Source organism: Gallinula chloropus (assembly GCF_964237585.1).
Source record: "Gallinula chloropus genome assembly, chromosome: 1".
Classification (NCBI taxonomy): domain Eukaryota; kingdom Metazoa; phylum Chordata; class Aves; order Gruiformes; family Rallidae; genus Gallinula; species Gallinula chloropus.
This window is the reverse complement of record NC_140085.1, coordinates 875,733-899,634: the sequence shown is the minus strand read 5'-3', so window position 1 is coordinate 899,634 and position 23,902 is coordinate 875,733. Positions and strand designations below refer to the sequence as shown.

At 65.6% G+C, this 23,902-nt stretch overlaps 1 protein-coding gene across 1 annotated transcript in view; it reads right to left on the bottom strand.

Annotated features, from left to right (window-relative positions):
• SHANK3 (SH3 and multiple ankyrin repeat domains 3) overlaps positions 1-23,902 on the bottom strand; it is a gene marked incomplete at its 5' end in the record, with an annotated part of 288,033 nt that overhangs the window by 21,451 nt on the left and 242,680 nt on the right. The window contains 6 exons of the mRNA XM_084268006.1: positions 1,923-4,248; positions 11,370-11,472; positions 12,396-12,523; positions 14,388-14,411; positions 17,029-17,109; positions 20,409-20,544. Coding sequence (XP_084124132.1) covers positions 1,923-4,248; positions 11,370-11,472; positions 12,396-12,523; positions 14,388-14,411; positions 17,029-17,109; positions 20,409-20,544 — 2,798 coding nt within the window. The remainder of the gene's footprint in view (positions 1-1,922; positions 4,249-11,369; positions 11,473-12,395; positions 12,524-14,387; positions 14,412-17,028; positions 17,110-20,408; positions 20,545-23,902) is intronic.

Sequence of the window (23,902 nt, the reverse complement as noted above, 5' to 3'; positions counted from 1 at the left end):
CTGAGCCGAGGGGCAAAGCCTGGCACAAGGCAGCTGCCTGAGGTGCTGCACCCAGTGACACGGTGGCTGGCACTGCCCGGGCTCACCAGCGCTGCTGAGGACACGCAGAGTCAGCGCTTCCTGGGGCCGGGAGGCGCCGCTGATGTCACCAGGGTCCCCAAAGGTGGTTTGGTTCGGCTCAGGAGCGTTCAGCGCCGGGCCCGAGGGCAGAGCAGGGGGAAGGGGCCGCCTGGGACACTCCAGCATCTCTGCTGAGGGACTCAGCACCTCTCCAGGGACACAGAGCCACGTGGCACGGGGAGGGACAGACGTCACTCCATGCCGGGGTCGGAGCTGCACATTTGGCACCCACCGAGCGTGGGGGTCACTGGTGCAGCCAGGCTGGTACCACCAGTGCCAGCACCGCAGGGACGGGGCTGCACGGACACTGCCCGGACACTCTGTCCCCTGTGCCACCTCCTGGAGTGTCACCAGCTCCGCTGGCACCACAGGGAGACTGAGCCAGCCAAAGGATGGGGCTGCCCGGACACTGCCCGGACACTCTGTGCCCTGTGGCACCTCCTGGAGTGTCACCAGCTCTGCTGGCACCACGGGGACTCGTCGCTGTGATGGTCTGGCTAGAAAAACCTTCCCCCACGGAGGGAAAGGGTCCCCTTAGCTCGGAGCTCCGGGCTGAACCGGCACCTCGCTGACCCCCAGCAGCCCCCCACGGGTGACGCCGGTGGGACCCACTGCCCGTGGCTTTGCTACAGCAGGAGGTGTTGGGTGGCTGCACCCCGAAAGCGCAAAGCCAGGCCAGAGATTTTGGGGCTCTTGCTGCTATTTCAGCACCTTTCAGACCCTGGGCTCTAGGTGGGAGTTTTCTGGTGGAGTTTGACAGTTGGATGGGGATGTCGGGGCGAAAGGGCCCCTGGCTGGAGCAGTGCTGGGTGCAAGCAGGTCAGTGGGTGGCCTGGCACTGAGGACATGCCGGGCAGGAGAGGGACACAGCCAGGGGACCGTGACGGTCACAGCTCCAGCCTCGGAGAGAGAACTGGCGTCTCCCGAGCGCGTGAGGGACGAGGACACCCCAGTACAGCTCCTGTGCATCCTGGGGTCCCTCTGCTGTGACATCCCCGGGGCTGACCAGGCTCTGCAGGGGGCTGTGCATGGAGGGGGGAGAACAGGGGCCGAGAGGCTCAACCGCCATGCCCAGGCACCGCTGAGCCAGCGGCCAACCCACCGTCCTGCCGGCACGGAGACCCGTGTGTGCCCAGCGCCGCGCTCGGCAGGACCCGGCGGCTGCGACGCCTGAGCACACCGCCCTGCCCGGGGCCACGCGCTGCACCCCCTGCCCCCTGCCCAAACACCGCCCTGCAGGGACAGAGGGGGCAGAACCGGCGCTGAGCTGAGCTCAGCGAGCAGCACTCAGGGTGCTGCTGTGTCCTACGGCCAACAGCCCACCCTGGGGACAGGTCCTGCTCTGCAGCCACCCACCAGGGCTCTACACACGAGGTGTGACAACACTGGGGGGTCCTTTGGGGAGAGCAGCACTGGAGAGACACACATGGTTATTAACTGCTGAGGAGAGGACAGGCGGGAGCGGAACCCGGGCCCGACGGGGGCAGCGGAACGGGGGCACCAGGACACAGGGGGACACGGAACGACAGGCAGCAGTTTGGAAGGGGAAAGCAGGAGGAAGCGACAGTGCGAGCTCGCTACGCGGTGCCAGCGCAGCCGTGACCGACCCCCGCCGACCTGGGGGCCGCACGGCTCGGCGCTGCCTCCCCCCACTCAGCTCTGCCTCCCCCCGCACCGCTCGGCGTCTCCGGAAGGCCCCTCCAAGCACACCCAGGACCACCGCCCCGCGCGCTCCCACGCTGTCCCCCCCTCCTCCCCAGTGCCTGGACCCCGCGGCCGCCCCCGCCCCAGCAGCACCTTACCGTGCCGCGACCACTGGCGACTTCTTCCCGGGGTCTAACGTGGACCCGGCCGGTTCCTCCCCCAGTGACCGTGTGTCCTTATTCAGCTGCTGTAGCCGGGAACTTAGCTCACTGATCACAGTTGGCTTGTCATCGTCAGCCCCATGGATGGGCCTGCTCTCCATGGGGTCCCCCCATAGCTTGGACCTTCTCTGAAAGAGGTAGCGTGGCCGGCCAATGCTGGCAGACGCCAGCGTGGCCGCATGTTGCTGGGAGATGAGCTCGCTGTCCGAAGACTGCTTCAAAAGTGGGTCCCTGAAAGTAACTGGCCCCTTGCTGAGCTGGGACTTGAGTTTTGGCTTTGGAGGCACTGGTGGCTTCTCGAGTATAAAAGTTTGTCCATCCGCAAAGGAAGTGTATGTGTCAGTGGGCTCCCCGCTCTCTGAGGACAACGTAGACATGCTGGAGACCGTTGAGATGGTGCTTGTGGTCTCCAGGTGATGGTCACTTGAACTTCTGGTGTCCACCTCTTCCACTCCCGAGTCCGCGGCGGACTCCGGGGCTATGGGGGCATCAGAGGGCTTCCCTGAGGGTGTTCCGCCAGTGGTAGAAGGTGCTACTGCTGCCGCTGGTATGGATGGCGTGCTAGGCGTAGCCAGGTGGCTGACCGGTGTGCCAGGGGTGGTGACCAGTACCCCGTTCGCAAACTCATCCGGTGGAGGCACCAGCCCGATCTTGGCCAGCTCCTCCCTGGTCTCTTCGTCACTCGAGGACAGCTGAGCGGGTGGGAGGGTGACCGTGTAGGGCTCCACCTCCTCCTCCGAACTGCCTTGTCCCAGCGTCTTGTCAGAGGCCGGGCTCACTGGGGGCTTCCCCACGGGGCTGGGCTGGGGCTCTGCCTTGGGCGACTCGGCCGGCTCTGCGCAGGCTTCGGCGACAGCCGGTTGCTCCTCTTTGATCTCAAGTCCGATCTCGTCTTGGCCGTTGCTTGTGGCGTGAACCATGATGAGGCCAGCGGTCTTCTGCTGCGATGTATCCACTATGCTGATGATCATGGACTTCTTGTCTTCCTGTTTCTTCTCCTCCTTGCCGGGTGTTTCCGCTCGTGCCTCCGTTTCCTTCCGCAGCGTGGACGGGGTCCCCCACGGGCTCTTGGTAGGGGCCAAAGTCCCAGAGTCTGTCCCGATGGCCCCTTTGCCTCCGGGTGAGTAGGCAGGGGACACCAAGCTCTCCAACTCCCCCCTCTCTGGTTCTTTGGTTTGGATGTCCACAAACAGGGGTGCTGCTCTCTCTGAGTCTGGGCTGTGGATCGGGGTGGGCGACCGGGATGAGACTTGGGTGGAGAGGGCCCGTTCCCTTGCGGCCAGCGCAAGCGCCAGAGGCGAGTTGGGATCCAAGGGCTTTCCTGTGAGGGGGTGGATGAAGGTTGAGGATGAGCTGCTAATTAATGGCTTTAAAGCTGAGACGGGGGAAGGCAGCAGCACATCTCGGCTTCCTAACAACCGCTCGTCGATGGACCTGGACTGCTGCAGGGATGGCATGTCGCTGCTGGGGGGGCTGCCTTCGATGGCCCCGACCGAGAGGAAGACAGTGGATTTCCGCCTCTCATCCAGACGACGGTCTCTGTCCTTCATGACCCCGGCGATGGCGGTGGCGAAGGGGATGCTCGTGGCTTCCACCTGGGCGATGCTGGGGTGGTGCTGGTAGTCCACCCCGCTCAGGCGATGGCTCCTGCGGGTGGGAGAGGGCTCCCTGGTAAAGCCGCCGGTGATGGACAGCGCCGCTCGCTCCTGAGCATCCTCCACCTGCAGCTGCTTGACGAGGGGACTCTTCTTCCTCTGCGGCTTGGTGGGAGCGAAGAGGCTGACGTTGAACTGACCCATGTTGGCGTAGGGGTTGTCGATCACCCTCCCCTTCCTCTTCAGCTTCTCCGGAGGGGTGGCTGACGGGCCAGGCCGGGGGATCTCCGTCGGCTCCACGGGGAGATGGGAGGAATCCTGCAGGATTATCATGGAGCGGGCCCTCTTCTGCCTCTCAGGGTAGGGGATGGAAGTCCTGCTCTGATCATACATCTCAGCCGCGCTGATGACTTGCGGGAGGCCGTGGAGCTTCGCCTCCAGGCTCGGCTTAAAGCTGGACCTTATGGTGTCGTAAGCTCTTCCCGGGGGTGGGGGTGGCGAGAAGGATGGAGGGGGCCCTGTGTCGAAGTAGTATGGAGAAGGCGGCAGGGGCGGGGCTGTCTGAGGTGGCGGTGGAATCCCGTGCCCTTCCCTCACGGTGTCCTGCATGGATGTGCTCCGGGGGAACTTCCCATCTAGCAGAGAAGCAGCAAGTTTCTCGTCTTCGCCTGGAAAACAAGGGGAGCAGCAGGGTCAGAGAGGACGCAGAGCGCAGCGCTCCCTGCCAGCGGGACATCCCACACCCCTCCCTTCCCCCTACCACGCTCCCCTTCGAAGGAGACTTAAGGGCCTGGAGCATCTCCCCTGGGAGGAAAGGCTGAGGGAGCTGGGGCTGTTCAGCCTGCAGAGAAGAGCCTGGGAGGGGATCTGATCACTGGGTATCAAGAGCTGAAGGGTGGGACCCAGGGGCCATGGGCAGCCTCTGCTCAGTGTCTGTGGGGACAGGACAAGGGGCGATGGGCTCAAGCTGGAGCACAGGGAGTTCCCCCCAGTCTGGGGAAGAACTTCTTCCCAGTGAGGGTGAGGGAGCCCTGGGACAGGCTGCCCAGGGGGTGTGGAGTCTCCTTCTCTGGAGAGATGCCAGCCCCTGTCCTAGGGACCCTGCTTGGGCAGGGGGTGGGACCCCATGGGCTCTGGGGGGCCCTACCCACACCTACAGTTCTCTGATTCTGTGACTTCCCTCCCACTTCCCCTCTTTGCTCAGTGTGGCCCTTTCCTCCCTCAGCACAGGGGGGCAGCCACAGGCCCCCCTGGGGTCCCACATCGCTGTGAACCCACCAGACTCTTGCTCAGACACTTCCCACACTCCCCAGACCACGGCAAGGCTGTCAGAGCCGAGCACAAACCTCCCTACACCCAGCGTGCGACAGCCGGTGCCACCAGGTTGTGCATCCCACAGCAGACGGGGCGTCTCCCACCGGCGGCTCCGCGCTCCCTCCTGTGTCACTCCCCCCCCTCCCCGGGGTTACGTATGTGCCAGACTGAATCCAGGAGCTGGGGCTGCCACAAACCTGCTCCCTGCCAGGACTGAAGCACCCGGGGAAGGCAGATCCTCCTTCCCTGCTACTCCCTTACTCCCTGGGCACCCCGAGAGCCTTTTCCAGTACTCCCAATACTCAGTGGCAGCGTGTGGGGATCCCACTTGATGCTGAGTGGATAGATGCAGGTGCAGCTTAAGAGACAATTAAAATAACTTAGATATAAGAATTCTCATGGTTTTAAGAATAGATGAGTTTAGGACCTGAAGGGAACATACAGACAGGAGAGGAATGGGCTTGTTAAAGGGCAGAGACTGGCAGGACAAGGGGCTGGAGTGAAGCTGCAGGAGGGAAGGGGCAGAGGAGAGACTGGGGGGAAGTTCTGTGCAGAGAGAGTGGTGAGGGGCTGGAAGGGGCTGCCCAGAGAGGGGGTGGGTGCCCCGTCCCTGGGGGTGTCCAAGGTCAGGTTGGCTGGGGCCCTGGGCAACCTTGTGTAGCTCCTGGCCTGGAGATTGGTGTCCCTGCCTGTGGCAGGGGGTTGGAGCTCTGGGACCCTTGGGGTCCCTCCCAGCCAGACCAGTCTGGGATTCTGGGATTCTATGAAAGCTGCTTGTGAGAGCAGCTGCAGAGCTGAACCATAACAATGCAACAGGAACAGCCCTGAAGATAAAGAAGTGAGGATTTGTGTGTTTAGGAACAGCTGAGTGTGGGATTTCAGCAGAATCTGGCTGTAATCACATGAGCTGTTTGATGAAAGCAGCTGCAGAACTGAGCCAGGACGGCGCAACAGCCTTGAGACCGGAGGCAGCAGGAGACAGGGGAGTCACAAACCAAGTAAGAGACAGGGTGTATCTTGTTTTCAGTGAAAAACTAGCTAGTTGGTGCAGGTGTTGGGAGCCCAGACCAGCATGGAGAGGAGATGCAAAGAGCTGTGCGCGAGGAAGACGTCCGCCCTTCATCCCTGGGGACCTCCGAGGGGCCCCTGGGTGTCCCTGAGCACACTCTGTCTGTGGGGGACGAGCAGAAATCGCTTCTTAGTAATAATCTGCATAACCCTGCCTCTTCCTGGAAATCCTGATGGAGCTGTAGAGTGGATCTGTGCCGATGGGAGCGGTTTGGCTTTACTGGGCACACACTGGGAGGAGCGACGGACACCCCGTGCCGAGGTGAAGGATCCCCACCTCCCAGGCACCAAGCCCAGGGAGTGCTGACTCCGGCTTCCCCAGGCATCACGCTGCCTGTGGGAGCAGGAGGGAACCCACGAACGTGGCAAGGACGGTGCAAGAGCACAGGGAGGGAAGTCAGGGGCCTGGCTGGCTCCGTTCTGAGGCGGCTCAGCCCGGCTCGGCCCTGAGCCACCCGCTCGCCTCCGCTTCCAGGCCTCCTCACTCAGCCACAGCCCAGCTCCTGCCAGGCTCCAGGCTGCTCCCAGAGCTCGCTCAGGAGGGCAGGAGGCCACGTCTGGGCACAGCTCAGCATCACAGAATCCCAGACTGGGCTGGGCTGGCAGGGACCCCAGGGGTCCCAGAGCTCCAACCCCAAAGTCCTGCATCAAGCTCTGCACCCCTGTGCATGGCCTGGGGCCACGTGCTGCCTCGGGGAATACCACTGTGGGCCCTTCTCCTTCCCAGTGCCTGGGAGAGCTGAGAACTCCTGGAGCTCCTCGTGCTCCAGGACACCACAAACCAGCTCAGCCTGGTGCCCATCTGCTCTGCAAAGCCCTTGGCAAGGCTTCTGCTGAGCTGTGTTGCTCTGCTGTCATGTTCTCTTACTCAAACCTCAGAATCACAGCGTGCTTAGGGTGGGAAGGGACCTCAGAGACCACCCAGTCCCACCCCCTGCCATGGGCAAGGACATCCCCCAGCCCAGGGTGCCCCAATCCCCATCCAACCCAGCCCTGCGCCCTGCCAGGGATCCCAGGGCAGCCCCAGCTCCTCTGGGCACCCTGTGCCAGGGCCTCCCCACCCTCAGAGTGCAGAATGTGGATGACCCTGTGTGCTGCCCCGTCTCCCCCCTCCATGTGGGACAATAAACACAGGGACAGGCCCAGCCCTTCGCCAGCTGCCATGGAGATCTGGTGCCTCAGTTCCCCTCCAGAGCCACACACAGTGTCCTCATCGCTGGGGCACAAACGCTCCCCCCCAGAGCCACGAGGTATCAACAGCACCGAGCTCAGAGGTCGCCATGGGCAAGAGTAAAGACCCCCTGAGGGGAAACGGAGCCTCCGGGGCACTTCAGAGACTCCTGGAGCCACCAGCAAGGACCAGTGAGACCAGTGAGTTCCCAGTCTCCCAGCACCCGGTGACTGGGCTGAGGTGACACGCTCACACCAGGCAGGAGCCCAAAGTGCAGCGTGGAAACGCTGCCAGCTCCATGGCAGCTCCTGAGTGCACCTCACAGTGCTCCCTGCACTACCCATCGCCTGTGAACACACACAGCACATCCCCAGCCCTGGGAACACACACAGCACCTCCCCAGCCCTGGGAACACACACAGCACCTCCCCAGCCCTGGGAACACACACAGTACCCTGCCAGCCCTGGGAACACACACAGCACCTCCCCAGCGCCTCTGGGGCTGTTGCCATAACAGCCCAATTCCCTGGAGGATCCAGCTCTGGGCGGTAATTCGGGGAGCTAACGAGGTGTCTGTCTCCAGCACACCCCAACCTCGCCCTCCCCACAGCAGGGTGGCAGAGCAGCTCCCAGAACTGAAAGGTGCCCCGTGCTGTGGCTCCGATTACGTCCTAGACAGCAGGTGAGCATCCCCATCCTGGAGCATCCCCATCCTTGAGCATCCCCATCCTGGAGCATCCCCATCCTCCAGCATCCTCATCCTCCAGCATCCCCATACTGGAGCATCCTCATCCTCAAGCATCCTCATCCTCGAGTATCCTCATCCTCGAGCATCCCTATCCTGGAGCATCCCCCTCCTCGAGCATCCCCATCCTCCAGCATGTCCATCCTCCAGCATCCCCATCCTTGAGCCTCCTCATCCTTGAGCATCCTCATCCTTGAGCATCCCCATCTTCAAGCACTTCCCCTCCCGGCTGACGCGGGGTGATGGAGCCCCCGGTGCTCCCGGCTGACACCTGACACGGGGTGATGGAGCCCCCGGTGCTCCCGGCTGACAGGGGGACACAGGCTCCTTCTCCCCTCACAAACCCACCATCTCCATCCCCCCGAATTCGCTCGGGGTGGGGGGGAGACTCGGCGGGTCCCGCGGCGGCGCTGCAGCCCTTGGAGGGTGCTGAGCTCCTGCTGCTGGAGCAGATGGCGTGGCAGCTCTCCTGGACGCCTGACAGAGCCTCTTCTCTCAGCCTCCCCACCACACACACGCCTCTTGTCTCTGCATCTTCCTCCACCCCTGCTCCCTTCGCAGCCCCCTGAGCACCAGCCCCCTTCACCTCCAGCCGTCCTCAGATGCAGCCAGGAAAGGCTCAGCTCATTCCTCCCCAGGAACCTAAACCAGCGCTGCAATCCAGAGCACATCTCCTCCACCCCCCAGCCCCCCCAGCCCCTGCTTGTTTTCCAGCTCTCTCCTTGCTCCTGGTAAGTGGTTTTTCATCATGAAGTCAACTGACTGCGCAGCGCACGAGCCTGTCCCCGTGGGTGTGCAGTGACAGCTCAACAGGGACTGCTGAAACGAGCCAACTGCAACCCAGTTTCTCCTGTTTGGCTGTTTTCTATTTTAGCTTAGCTGGAATTCCACAAAATTAGCTGGTTTCTAAGAGGCAAGGCTGTGGTGAGGATGGTGGCAGGAGAGCTGGAAGCAGGAGGCTGCTGTGCCCCCCTCAGCCGGCATCGCTGCCCTGGGTGCAGCCGCTCCTGGAGCAGGCACATCATCCAGCCCCGTGGGGTGTCCCTGTGTCCCTGCTGGGCTGTGCCTGGATGCTGGGAGAGCTGCAGCCGTCCCTGAGCAGCGCAGCGTGGCTCCAGGACGGCTCTTCACCGCCCCTGCTGCCACGCTGCAGCTTCTACCCCCTCCCTGGTGACTCCTGGTCTGTGCTGCAGTGACTCCATGTCTGTGTTGTGGTGACCCCTGGTCTGTGCCATGGTGATGCCTGGTCCATGCCATGGTGACCCCAGTCAGTGCCACGGTGACCCCTGGTTGGTGCCACACTGATCCCTGGTCCATGCTGCAGTGACCCCTGGTTGGTGCCATGGTAACCCTTGGTCTGTGCTGCAATGATCCTTGGTCGGTACGATGGTGACCCCTGGTCTGTGCCATGGTGACTCCTGGTCTGTGCCATGGTGACCCCTGGTCAGTGCCATGGTGACTCCTGGTTGATACCGTGGTGACCCCTGGTTGGTGCTGTGGTGACCCCTGGTCCGTGCCATGGTGACCCCTGGTCTGTGCTGCGGTGACCCCTGCTCCGTGTTGCAGCGACTCCATGTCTGTGCTGTGGTGACCCCTGGTCTGTGCCATGGTGACCCCTGGTCCAAGCTGCGGTGACCCCTGGTCTGTGCCATGGTGACGCCTTGTCTGTGCCATGGTGACTCCATGTCTGTGCTGTGGTGACCCCTGGTCTGTGCTGTGGTGACGCCTGGTCCATGCCATGGTGACCCCGTTTGTGCCACAGTGACCCCTGGTCCATGTTGCAGTGACCCCAGGTTGGTGCCGCGGTGACCCCGGTCGGTGTGGTGCTGACCCCTGACAGGGAGTCAGCCCCGCTCCGGCTCCAGCAGGTTCCCTGACACACTGCACCCCACCAGCACCACCAGCACCACATCAGCACCCACTGCACCTCCCAGCCCTGTCACAGCATCGGCACAGCCAGGGCCCTGGCGGGCTCCAGCTCCGGGGGTTTCGGCTGCCAGAGGCCACACAGGACCCCAGGTCACCAACAGCCGTGAGAAGCCGCTGGGGCAGCCCCTGAGCCCCCTCCTCTCGTTCCCAACCCCTCCCCAGGCCCTGTGCACACCCGCTGCTCTCCTGCTCCCTGCTCCTCTCACACCCGGGCTGCAGGTACCAGCGGCTCCCACACAGACACAGCAGGGGCACAGACACAACCCCCTCACATTATCCCCTAATTTACACCTTCCTGGGGGCTGAAGGGAGCCCTGGAGACCCCCCAGTGCCCCCCTGCCCCAGCAGGGTCACCTGGAGCCGTGCCCAGGACCCCGGGGTGGGGTCTCCCCGGAGAAGGAGCCTCCCCACCCTCTCCGGGCAGCCGGGCCCAGGGCTCGGGCACCCTGGGCAGAGGGAGAAGTTCTTCCTCCCGCTGGGACGGACCTTCCCCTGCTCCAGTTTGTGCCCATTGGCCCTTCTCCTGTCGCTGGGCCCCACTGGGCAGAGTCTGGCCCCTCCCCTGACCCCCCTTTAGACAGGGGGGGTGGCGATGGGGTCCCCTCCCAGTCTGCTCTTCCCTTCCCCCAGAGATGCTCCAGCCCCTCCTCATCCTCGGACCCTCCCTGGGCTCTCCCCAGCAGCTCCCAGTCTGCCCTGAACTGGGATCCCAGCACCAGCTGAGGCTTAGCAGAGGGGAGGAGAACAGACCCCCTCTGAACCCCCCAGCCACACTCTGCCCAAGGCCCCCAGGTCCCCTTGGCCATGAGGACACAGCGCTGGGCACGGGGAGCTCGGTGCCACCAGGACCCCCAGGTCCTTCCCCGCAGCGCTGGGTCCCAGCAGGTCACCCCTCCCCATACTGGTGCTGGGGGTTGTTCCTCCCTGGGGCAGGACCCTCCACTCGCCCTCATTGATCTCATTTGGCTCTCTGGGCTCTCCCATCCAGCCAGTTCCCCTCCCACCCCACTGGCCACTCACCCACCGCCCCTTCCTAAGCCTGGTTACCAGGAGACGGAGTCAAACCCACCACCACACAAAATCAAGAGAGGAAAACGAGACCCCACCTGTCCCCGTGTCACCAGCTCCTGGTCACTCTGCCCCGGGCACCCATGTCCCCCCTCCAGCACAGTTCTAGTTCACAGGAAACCTTTTGGGCCAGGCTCTCTTTTAGGATGGGCTCCCTTTCGGGCCAGGCTCCCTTTTGGGCCAGGCTCTCTTCTGGTCCAGGCTCCCTTTTGGGACAGGCTCCTTTTTGGGACAGGCTCCCTTTTGGGCCAGGCTCTAGACATCCCACCAGAGCCCATCCACAAGACCCTGTTTGCCCTTCAGAACATCTCAGCTGTCACCTGCTCCACCCTGGCCGTGCACCCAACACCCCTGGGCTCAGCGCAGCCCGGTCACACCGCCCCCCACCCCAAACCCTTGGGCACAGCCCTGCAGAGAGTCTCCCCGCTGCTCCCCCGGCCGCTCTGCAGACCCCTTTGCTCCCCAGGGAGGGATCTGCCCCCCAGCTGGACTCACCTACAGATTTAGTCCGAGGGATCCCTTTGCGCAGCGACACGTGGGGCTTCTCCGCTCCCGCCAGGACCCCCGCGTGCGCCATCCCCTGCCGCTCGAACAGGGACTGAGGAGACACAAGGGGCATCCCCAGCGGGATCAGCGTGGCTCAGCGGGAAGGACACCCCGCTGCCCCCCAGCCCACCCACCCACCCCTTGCTGCGGGTGCCGTGGGGGCTCTGCCCCCCGCCACAGCCTGTTTCCCCCCCCAGGGCTGGAGCTGGGGCTGCCACAGCCTGGGGAGGGGGGATGGACCCCTTCCCCGTCACTGCATCCCCTGGGCTGCCCCATCCAGGGTCCCCAAACCCTGAGCTCTTGCTCTTTGAAGGGTTAATCCACCCTGCCTCTCCTGCCTGCCCCCTCTGCCTGCCCCTCTCCTGCCTGCCCCACCTGCCTGACCCCCCCATCTGCCTTTCCCCCCTGTCTGTCCCCCCTGCCTCCCCCCGCTGGCTCTGGGTCTCTTAGTGCCCGGGGTGGGGGGCACAGCGCCCTGACTGCAGCTGCAGCCCCCTCCCATGGGAAGGCTCTGCTGGGGCTGGTCTCCTGGAGGCACCTGCCCCCTGTACCTCCTGCTCCAGGAGCTGCCCCCCCAGGTCCCCAGCCCTTCCACGAGCCAGACAGCCCAGAGCTGGCAGCCCCACTCCTCCTCCATCCGTGCTTCCCCTCGGAGACCACGTTCTCCTCCTTGACTGCCCCTAATTTCCAGCCTCACACCCCAACCCTGCACCCAGGGTGAGCTCCTGGCTCAGCTCTTCACACCCATCCAGCTCTGCTCTCACGCCCTTCCCCACGGTGACCCGGTGGGCGAGCACCCAGCTCAGCTCCTCCACCAGCTGCCTGGGCTCCGCTCTGCGTGCCCATCTGCCCCCAGACTCCTCTTTCCCCTCCCCTGGGGTCCCTGGGCGAGCCTCAGGGGTGGCTGCCGGCACCCCCAGCACCCCCCACTCCCTTCCCTCCCTCCCTCCCCCACCGCCAGCCCTCCTGTCTCACACTGATTTCGGCTGGCGTGATGCGCCGGCTGGTCGGTCGCTGCTTCACAGTGGCGGCCCTGGAATCCGCTTCCACGATGTCTGCCCTGAGCGCGGGCTCGGCGGCCGCCAGGATCTCATCCAGCTTCTCTGGAAACCCAAAGGCAGAAGCAGAGGGGTCAGCAGGGGCGGCCGAGCCGAGGAGGCTCCGAGCCCACAGGCTCATCCCCTGCAGCACGGCCGGGCCGGGAGCGAGCGGCCCGTCCCCATCCCGTCCCCATCCCATCCCCATCCCATCCCCATCCTGTCCCCATCCCGTCCCCATCCCGTCCCCATCCTGTCCCAGCAGCGAGCACATTCACAGGTCTGCTGAGCACAGAGCTGAGCAACGGCCCCTCAGTCGTCTCCTGGAGCATCTCCCCTGGGAGGAAAGGCTGAGGGAGCTGGGGCTGTTCAGCCTGCAGAGAAGAGCCTGAGAGGGGATCTGATCACTGGGTGTCAAGAGCTGAAGGGTGGGACCCAGGGGCCATGGGCAGCCTCTGCTCAGTGTCTGTGGGGACAGGACAAGGGGCGATGGGCTCAAGCTGGAGCACAGGGAGTTCCCCCCAATGTGGGGAAGAACTTCTTCCCAGTGAGGGTGAGGGAGCCCTGGGACAGGCTGCCCAGGGGGTGTGGAGTCTCCTTCTCTGGAGAGATCCCAGCCCCTGTCCTAGGGACCCTGCTTGGGCAGGGGGTGGGACCCCATGGGCTCTGGGGGGCCCTTCCCACCCCTGGGACTCTGTGATTCCTCCTCGGCCCATGGCCAAGGACGACTCTGGAAGCATTTCTGGAGCCACCCACCCACTGTGATGCACGACCAGGCGCCGGCCTGGCTCAGCTGGGGGATCTGCAGCCTGGCGTGGTGGCACCGTGCCACGCTGCTCTCCCAGCCCTGCATAGCATCTCCACACTTCACCTCTGGGTCTGACCACGTGCTCAACATCCAGGAGGTCTGGGGAGGACCCGCAGAGACCTCCTGCTCCCAGCCCTGCTCCCCACCCCTACACTATCGCTGTCACAGTCCCTCACAGTTCTCCAGCTTCACACTGCCAGGATGGGGGTGGGTGCCCCGTCCCTGGGGGTGTCCAAGGCCAGGTTGGCTGGGGCCCTGGGCACCCTTGTGTAGCTCCAGGCCTGGAGGTTGGTGTCCCTGCCTGTGGCAGGGGGTTGGAGCTCTGGGACCCTTGGGGTCCCTCCCAGCCCAGCCCAGGCTGGGATTCTGGGATTCTATGGAGCGTTGGCTCAGACCTGGCCAGGGCTCCAGGCTCCCTGCCCCTCACCCTGTGCCAAGGAACGCCGAGCAGCGTGCTGGCACGGGCCGAGCCTTCCTGCCCAGCCAGGACTGCCCAGGGTGGGCTCTCAGCCTTGGCAAGGATGCCCCGATGTGGCAGTGACCCCCCAGCACCCAGGGGGACGCATCCAGCTGTGGAGCTCAGCCCTGCGGCAGCGGCTCTGCCCACCAGCTGACCGGGGGGCCGGGACCCTCCCCAGCCGTGCTGGCTCCCCCGGGGCAGGAACGCTGCTGCCAGAGCCTGTCTGCAGCTCGGGTCTGTCCTGGGGGTGTCCCTGGAGCAGCAGGACAGCCCGTGAGGGACAGCGGCAGAGGCAGCGCCGGCGGCGTTGAGCACGGCAAAGGGTGAGAGCTCTGCGGCTGCCCCGGGCTGGGGGAGCCTCTGCTGGGGACCCCACGTCTTGGTGTGGGGTGTTGTCACCACAGAACAAGCACAGGGCAGGCAGGATGCCCGGGGAAGCCAGTCCCAGAGTCGGGGTGCCCGGTGGGACCCCGGCACGGCCGTGCTGGGTTGGCAGAGCCAAACGTGCGGCTGTGCCGGCCGCGGTGCGGGGCTGGAGCCGACACTGGGCTGAGCCGGGGACGGGGACCCAGGCCAGCCCTCGGGGTGCCCTGTGGGGCGCCGGGGGGCTGCGGGGGGCTGTCGGGGAAGGGAGGAGCCCCAGGATGTGCGGTTTCACTCACCCCCTTTTCTTCTCCGCATGGAGGCTTGGAATCAAGAAACAGAAGACAACATGAATGGCATGAACAGTTCCTGCTTCACCCCCAGCTCCAGACTCCCTGCCTGCCCTGCCCGGCCCTGCCCGGCCCTGCCCGGCCCTGCCGCAGGCTCGCCGGCTGCCCGGGCTGCTGGTGGTGGGGACCCCTCACAGCCAGGACCCATCACAGCTGGAACCCCTCACAGCCAGGACCCGGCACAGCTGGGACCCATCACAGCCAGGACCCATCACAGCCAGCACCCGGCACAGCCAGGACCCATCACAGCCGGGACCCCTCACAGCCGGCACCCGGCACAGCCAGGACCCGGCACAGCCAGGACCCATCACAGCCGGGACCCCTCACAGCCGGCACCCGGCACAGCCAGGACCCGGCACAGCCAGGACCCATCACAGCCGGGACCCCTCACAGCCGGCACCCGGCACAGCCAGGACCCAGCACAGCCGGGACCCCTCACAGCCGGCACCTGGCACAGCCAGGACCCAGCACAGCCGGGACCCCTCACAGCCGGCACCTCTCACAGCCGGCACCCATCACAGCCAGTACCCAGCACAGCCGGCACCCCTCACAGCCAGCACCCATCACAGCCAGCACCCGGCACAGCCAGCACCTGGCACAGCCGGCACCCAGCACAGCCGGCACCCCTCACAGCCAGCACCCGGCACAGCCAGCACCTGGCACAGCCAGCACCCAGCACAGCCGGCACCCATCACAGCTGGTACCCATCACAGCCAGGACCCATCACAGCCAGGACCCCTCACAGACGGGCCCATCACAGCCAGCACCCGGCACAGCCGGCACCCCTCACAGCCAGTACCCATCACAGCCGGCACCCAGCACAGCCGGCACCCAGCACAGCCGGCACCCGGCACAGCCAGGACGCCTCACAGCTGGAACCCCTCACAGCCGGAACCCCTCACAGCCGGCACCTCTCACAGCCGGCACCCAGCACAGCCAGGACCCCTCACAGCCGGCACCCAGCACACCCAGCACCCGGCACAGCCGGCACCCAGCACACCCAGCACCCATTCCGTGCAGGAACTGCTGCCAGGACCAGCAGCCGAGGCCAAACCCGGGCTCTGGGAAGGGCCGTGCCAAGGGGAGAATAAAGAGGGGCCAAGGGGCTATCCTGCGCCCCCCGCTCGCGGCTCCCAGCGCACGCGGCGCCCTCGCGTTTGGAGGGGGCTCTGGCTCGGGGGGGGGGTGTGCAAACCAGGCACTGGGCTCGGCACAGACCCGTCCCACACCACCCACCAGCTGGTGCGAAGCCCCAGACCCGGATTCGGCCCCGCGGGAGCCCCAACCCGCAGGGGCCGTTGCTTTGAGGAGCCCCCAGGGCTCTGAAGGCTGGACACAGGCGTGGAGGAGAAGGGCACGGACCTCCTCCGACACCCCAGAAAGCAGAGGGGGTGCCTGGCTGGGCTTCTGCCTCTGCTGGGGTCTCCTCCCAGGCAGGATGGGGCTGTGCCACGCGCAGCCGCTGCGCCAGGGGCAGCAGGCGCGTCCCTCCCTCCTCCTCACCGCATCTCCCACAGCAAAAATCAAGGGTGGAGAAACCCGCAGCCCAGGCGCCAGGGGGGCAGGAGGCCGTGTGCCAGCAGCTCCCTGTCCCATGCCGACACTCCCGGCCCATCCTGGCTCCCTGTCCCACTCCCAACGCTCCCGGCCCATCCGCCTCCCGCCCTGTGTCAGCCCATCCCGGCAGAGCCAACCTCGTCCGCAGCGCAGGGAGCCCCTGGCTGCCCCGAATGCTCCCCAGAACTGGGGGTCCCTCTGCACCCCCTGTGCCCATCAGGCTGCTGCTGTTCAGCCTTCCTGGTGCTGCCAACGAGCTGCCCGCTCAGCCACCCCGCGGCCTCGGCACCGCATCGGGGCCGGCGGCACCGCAAACCACCTTCCCATCCCCAGCCCCACCAGCACTGGGAGGTGTGGGCTCCAGGAGGGGCCGCGGCACGTGGGGCCGTGGGGCTGGCGAGGGGGTGCAGGGGCTCTGGGAGGATGTGGGACACGTCGCCATGAGCTGGGGGACCAAAGCATCTGAGCGTGTGTGTGTGTGTGTGTGTGTGTGAGTGTGTGAGTCAGTGTGTGAGTGAGTGTGTGTGTGAGTGTGTGAGTGTGTGTGAGTGTGTGTGTGTGTGTCTGTGTGTGTGTGAGTGTGAGTGTGTGTGTGTGTGAGTGTGAGTGAGTGTGAGTGTGAGTGTGTCTGTGTGAGTGTGTGCACGGGGGGGGCAGCCCGTGGGGGCGCCGGCTGAGCTGGCAGCGGGCACAATCTGCCCCGGGGGGAGCGGGGAATCCGAACCAGGCGCAGGGAGCAGCCGGGATCCTGCCCCCGGGCAGCCCCTCCGGGGAGGCGGCACTGACGGGGCGGATCGGCGCTCTGGGGGGGTGGGGGTCCCACGCCCCCGTGGCGATGCCCTCTCAGCCCCCCGCACGCCGGAGGCTTCAGCGCAGGGGGTGCCCACATCTCCTCACGCTCCGTCTCACGCAGCCCCCGGGTCGATGGGCGAGCGTCCTGCCCGCTCCCCGCCCGCTCCACCCAGGGCCCCGCACGCCCCCCGCGCACCGCCCCCCCCCCCGCACGCCCCCCGCGCCCCCTCCCCCGGCTCACCCAGCTCTTCCAGCTCCGCCGTCATGGACTTGGAGCGCAGCGTCAGGGTGGTGCTGGGGGCTCTCTTGGGCGGCGGCGGGGCTGCAAGGAAGAGAGACGGCATTTTGCATTTCTTGTCCAGGAACTTACGAGGGGCGGCCAGGTGCAGGTGCCACTTCTTCTCCACAGCCTGGATCTCCTCGTACTCGCGGGACGAGGAGTCGCACTGCTGCAGCATCTTATTCAGGCTGCGCGTGGAAGCGAACTTCTTCATGGTCCGGGGCGGGGGGCGGGGGGCGGCTCCCTCAGCCCAGCAGAGTCCGAGTCACGTCCCCGGGCTGCGCCCGCCCCCCTCGCAGCTGCCGGAGACGCTGGGGCTGCGGGAGCCTCCCGCGGGTCAGATCCGTCTCAGGCAGCCGCGTCCCCGCCGCGCACGCCATGGGCGGGGGGCAGGAGCGAGGCGCGAGTGCGGCGGGCCCGGGCTCCGTCTCTCGCCCCCGCCTCGGCGCGGCCCCCGGCGCCGCGCAGCCCACCCACCCTCGGCTGCCGGGCGCGGGACGGGGCGATGCTGCCGCGGCGCTAGCGCAGCGCCGGAGGCCGCCGGCTCCGCGTCGGGCGCATGGCCGGCGCCGCGGCGGCCCCGGGGCGCGGGGGTGCCCCCGGCGGGGGCTGCCTAGGCGGGCCGGCCCGCGGGGCTGCCGCGGGGGCGCCGCATGCCATGAGCCCACCGGCGCGGGGACGAGGCGAAGGCTCTTCCTCCTCGCCCGGGGCGCCGCCTCCTCCTCCTCGCGCGGCTCGCTGACGATGCTGGATTCAACGCTCAGGCGTTGCCACGGCAACCGCAGATTCGGGCTGCGCTGGCGCTGCCTGCACCACAGACCCGGGCAGGGGCGGATTCAGCCAGAAAACGCCAGTCCCGCTCCGTCGCCCCCAGGAATTGGGGATGGGGGGATGCGGGGGGGGGGTGGGGGTCCGGCCCCCTCCCGCCCCACCGCGGCTGGGGTCCCGCAGGGGTGACCCGGCCCCGGCGCCCCCAGCCCCGGCGGGCTCAGGGCAGCGCGGGCAGCCGCTCCCCGGCTGCGGCGCCGGAGCGGGACCGGGGCCGGTGGTCTCGGCGCCGGTTCCCCCAGCCCCGGCCTCTCGCTCGGCTCGTGCCGCCGTGCCAGTGCCGGTGTGACCGCAGCTCGTGTGTCAGCGCGGAGCTGCCGCCTCCCTCCCCCGCGCCGCTCCCGGGCTGCGAGCTGCGCCCCCCGCGACGCCCCTGCCCCACGGGCTGCGCCCCACGCCGGGGACACGGGGGGGCGACAGGGACAGGCTGCCCCGGGCCGCCGGCTGTGCCCCTACAGCTGTGCCCCTGCCCCGTGCTGCCAGCTGTGCCCCTACAGCTGTGCCCCTGCCCCGTGCCACCAGCTGTGCCCCTGCCCTGTGCCACCAGCTGTGCCCCTACAGCTGTGCCCCTGCCCCGTGCCACCAGCTGTGCCCCTGCCCCGTGCTGCCAGCTGTGCCCCTACAGCTGTGCCCCTGCCAGCTGTGCCCCTACAGCTGTGCCCCTACAGCTGTGCCCCTGCCCTGTGCCGCCAGCTCTGCCCCTACAGCTCTGCCCCTGCCAGCTGTGCCCCTGCCAGCTGTGCCCCCACCCTCCACCTCTGGCTGCCCCCAGGCGAGGTCCTACCCTCTACAGCCAGCTGTGGCCAGATGTGCCTCCAGCCTCTGCACTGGCTGCCCTCAGCGGTGCCCCTGTCCCCCAGCTGTGTGCTCCCCAGGCACAGCTGGCTGCCTCTCATCCAGCTGTGCACAGATGTCCCCTCCCCGAGGGCTGTCCTGCCCCGCTGGCCATGAGCACATCCGACCCCCCAATCCCCTTCCCCCTCCAGCCTAATTCCTCTTCAGGCCCCACCTCTGGCTGAGGGTCTTGGCTTTGCCCTTGGGGCCCAGAGATGATGGGGGGAAGGCCTGGAGCTTTCTGGGGAACCCAAGGCTGCCTGAGCTCCCACATGTGGCTGTCAGCCCCAGGACTGGCTGTGCCCCCCACAGACCCCCCCTGACTGGGGTGCAGCTTCAACCCCAGCACCTGCCCAAGAGAGGACAGGCTCCACCTTGGACCCCTCTGCCACGGGGGCCACCCTCCACCCTGGCACCCCGACCTCCCCACACCCCCACAGGGCAGTTCCCTCCCCGACAGCCCCACGCTCGTGGGGGCAGCTCCATCACAACCCACACACCCAGCGGGGCCGGTTCTCCCCCACGACACCCCTGGGCAGCCCCCCACAGTGACACCCCGCGGGGGGGGGGGTCACTCTCTGCTCTCTGGCTCAGCCCCCCAGCACCAGGGGCTGCAGGTGCCGGGAGCAGCGCTGGTCCCATGGAGGAATCAGCTCTGAGGTGCTCAGCTTTGGTGGGAGCAGAGCTGGGGGTGTCCCACAGCAGGACCTGCAGAAGGACAGGTCAGCAGCTGCTGGTGGTGCTTCCCCCCCAGTCTCTCCTCTCTGGCCTTGAACACCCCCAGGGATGGGGCACCCACCCCCTCTCTGGGCAGCCCCTTCCAGCCCCTCACCACTCTCTCTGCACAGAACTTCCCCCCAGTCTCTCCTCTCCCCCTTCCCTCCTCCAGCTTCACTCCATCCCCTTTGTCCTGCCAGTCTCTGCCCTTTAACAAGCCCATTCCCCTCCTGTTCCTGGGGTCCCTTCAGGGACGGGGAGGCTGCAGTGAGGTCCCCCCACAGCCTTCTCTTCTCCAGGCTGACCCAGCCCAGCTCCCTCAGCCTCTCTCCATGGGGAGCTGCTCCAGCCCCCTGAGCATCCCCGGGGCTCCTCTGACCCCTCTCCAACAGCCCCACATCCTCCTTGTGTTGGGCCCCAGCTCTGGGCACACGACTCAGCTGGGGAGGGCAGAGCAGAGAGGGACAATCCCCTCCCTGTCCCTGCTGCCACCCCTCTGCTGATGGAGCCCAGGATCCCATCGCCCTTCCCAGCTGCAGGAGCCTCTGCTGGCTCAGGGGGAGTTTCTCCCCCACCAGAACCCCCAGGTCCTTCTCAGCAGGGCTGCTCCCCAGCAGCTCTTCTCCCAGCCTGGATCTGTGTCTGGGATTCCTCCAGCCCAAGTGCAACCCCTGACACTCGGCAGTGTTGAACCTCATCAGGTTCACCCACCTCTCCAGCCTGTCAGATCCCTCTGGATGGCTCCTGTGCTTCTGTTGTGTCACCCACACCACTCAGCTTGGTGTCACCCCCAAACCTGCTGGGGGTGCCTCCCGGTGTGACAGGAGGTTTCCGTGCCGGGGGCCGGTTGTTGTTCCCCTCACAGTGCCCGTCCCTCCCCCCAGCGTGGCTGGGCAGCCCCAGGGCCGTCCCCAGCAGCGGGTACAGCGCAACCCCCCGGGGAACGCGGTGCCCACACCTACCCTTCTTCCGAACAACCTCTTCCGACTCTGGCTTGCGGCTGACGGAAACAACCTTCATCACCAGGTGGTTCCCCCCTTGGCGGATCAGGGAGACCACCTGCTTGTGCCCCACCTTCACCACGTTGACACCATTCACCTAGGGGGCAAACAGAGAGCTGGGTGAGTTCTGCCCGGGGCTCCGGGGCTCCAGCTGTGCTGCAGGGCTGCACGAGGCGCTGGAAGAGCACGGGAGTCCCTGTGCAGCCGCCACCCCGAAGAGCTCGGGCGCCCTGTCCCCCTGTCCCCACCAGCAGCATGGATGGACACGCTGACCCGCTCCCCAGCTACAGACGTGCCGATCCGCTCCTTCCAGGGCGCTGCAGGACGCACGTCAAAGCTCATCCCCAGCATCTGATCCCCATCATCTGATCCCCATCATCTCATCCCCATCATCTCATCCCCATCATCTGATCCCCATCATCTGATCCCCATCATCTCATCCCCAGCATCTGATCCCCATCATCTGATCCCCATCATCTCATCCCCAGCATCTGATCCCCATCATCTCATCCCCGTCATCTCATCTGATCCCCAGCATCTCATCTCGTCTCCATCATCTCATCCCCGTCATCTCATCCCCATCATATCATCCACAGCATCTCATCCCCATCATCTGATCCCCATCATCTGATCCCCATTATCTCATCCCCGTCATCTCATCCCCATCATCTCATCCCCATCATCTCGTCCCCATCATCTCATCCCCATCATCTCATCCCCATCATCTCATCTCATCCCCACCATCTCATCCCCATCATCTTGTTCCTGTCACTGTTTCTAGTGCTAACACAACCGACCGGTTTCTGGGACACCCAGGCAAGGTGATCCCCAGGTAAGGTGATCCCCAGGTGAGGTGATCCCCAGGTGAGGTGATCCCCAGGTAAGGTGATCCCCAGGCAAGGTGATCCCCAGGTGAGGTGATCACCAGGTGGGGTGATCCCCAGGTGGGCTGATCCCCAGGTAAGGTGATCCCCAGGAGGGGTGATCCCCACAACTAAACCAGAATCCCCAAGGAACACACTGGGAGATGCAACTGGGGTATCTGCCAACACGAGGTTCCCCGTGGGGCACCGACAGACGGACCCTCACTGCGGGTGCCTGGGGCTCATGGGCAACGGGATGAAGATGCTGCTGTTGAGGTGATTCACCCCCCAAGAGCAGTTTGAACTTCACTGGTTGGCTGTGCGCTCTGCGAGAGCGGCTGTGTCCGCACACCACACTGCTCACCCCTGGCACGTGCCGTGATCACCCCTGGAACATGCCCTGATCACCCCTGGCACATGCCGTGATCACCCCTGGAATGTGCTGTGATCACCCCTGGAACGTGCCCTGATCACCCCTGGAATGAGCTGTGATCACCCCTGGAACGTGCCCTGATCACCCCCAGACTGTGCCGTGTGCTCCGGGGCTGCCGCTGCTCGGGGCACAAGGGAGCAGCCGGCGCGGGGCAGAGACGATTCCCCACGGGCTGTGAGGACAGGAGCACTTGCCAGGGACAGGGAATGGGGGGTCGGGTGGTCTGCACAGTGTGACTTGTGTCACCTGAGGTTGGAGGCCAGAAGCACCGTGCTTAGCTGCTGCCACACATCACCAGCTTCAGGTCTCAGAGTGCCCAGGCTGGAAAAGCTCTCTGAGCCCCTGGAGTCCAACCGTCCCTGTGCTGAGCTGCCCCAGCTCCCTGAGCACCTCATCTCCCCTCTGTTCAACACCCCCAGGGCTGGGGACTCAGCCCCCTCCCTGGGCAGCCTGTGCCACAGCCCCACAACTCTGCCAGGGAAGAACTTTGCCCTCCCAGCTGAGCTGACCCTGCCCTGGGGCAGCTTGAGCCCATTGCCCCTCGGCCCAGCTCCTGGCCCCTGGCTGCAGAGACCATCGCCCACCTCTCAATGGGAGCCCTGACGCCTCACAGAGGGAAATGACATTTGTTTTAGGAGGTTTTCTGCTGGAAATCCTGTTCTCAACATCCCCTCCTGATCAACCACCTACAGATGTTCTCTCATGGCTGGTTCTGTGCCAGCCCCTGACCCCAGGCTCAGGGGTTCTAAGGAACCGGCCGTGCCTCCGCGTTCCATCGCCTGCACGAGCACATCACCCTGCCCCCTCCCAAACGCAGGTCAGAAACACCCACAGGACAAGGCTCTGCTTTCCATGGCATTTCTCATCACCCAAACCTGCCCAGCCCAACGGGCAGCAGGTCAGGAGCTTCCCAGGGGATGAGGAAAAGGCACCGATGTGGTCAGACAGCGTTTCCCCCAAGTGATTCGAACGTGACCGTAGCTGGACACCCCCAAAAGCTGCAGGACACCAGCTCAGGGGGTGCAGAATCACAGAACCCCCTGGGTCGAAAAGGACCCTTGAGGGGGCAAAGTCTGAGTGCTGACCCAGCCCATCACACCCAGGTGCCCAAGCCCCCTGTCTGCAGGGCTGCCCCCCGGGATGGGGACCCCCCACCTCCCTCCTGCACCCACTGCTGGGTGCTCCCTGACTGTCCAGAGCACGAGGCAGCAGCGTGGTGAGAGCAGCACCAGCCCTGCAAAGGGCACCACGAACCACAGGAGGGGTGTGACACCGGCTGTAAGCGGGGAGGGTGTTGGTGCCACACTTGCCCAGGGGCACCAAACTGTCCCTGGGGCTGGGGAACACCCGTGGCCAGAGATACCCCCACCCACAGCCACCCAAACCAGCCAGCAACATGCTGAAGCCAGGCTGGTTACAGCTGCCATGGAAACCTCATCCCTGGAGCGTGAGGGGGGTGACTACAGGAAACCGTCACCTCTGTGGGGTGTGACACCCACGGCTCCTGGTTCTGGCCAGGCCAGGGGAACCTCCCCAGGCTCCCTCAGGGGAGCTGAGTTACCTGGGCTGTTCCCACAGCACCTGGCATCACTCCCCACAAAAGGGGCTGGTTGGGGAGGGGGCAGGGGCTGGGTGTCTCCAGGACAGCCTGACTCAGTCTGTCCATCTGTCCTTCCTGGTGATGCCCAAGAGATGAACCCCAGACCTGTGCAGCTGCAAACAGCTCTGGCTAAGCACAGCTCCTCTGGGAGCTGCTCTTGGGAAGATCAGGATCCAAGGAGAGGAACCTGCCTGCTAAAGGGTTTTGCTCACTGGGAGGCTGGTGGAGAGGCTTTCCAGTCCCTTTACAGCTTCCAAACTGGGCAGGAGACACTGGGTGCACTGAGCTCACAGGTCTGGCACCCAGGCTGGGTTTGTACCCCACAGGGATGTGAGCCCTGGTCCACAGTGGGCAAAACAGTGGCTCCAGATGCTGCTCCACAGTGGGATGGAGACCCACCAGCACCACTGGCACCCTGCTGACATCTGCAACAGCCACAGACACTGGCCTCAGGTGCCTGAGAGGTAACAGGGCTGCAGGGAGGTTTGGAGCACAGGTCCAATGGGAGCAACTGGGGGAACTGGGGCTGGTCTGGAGAAGAGGAGCCTGAGGGAGCCCT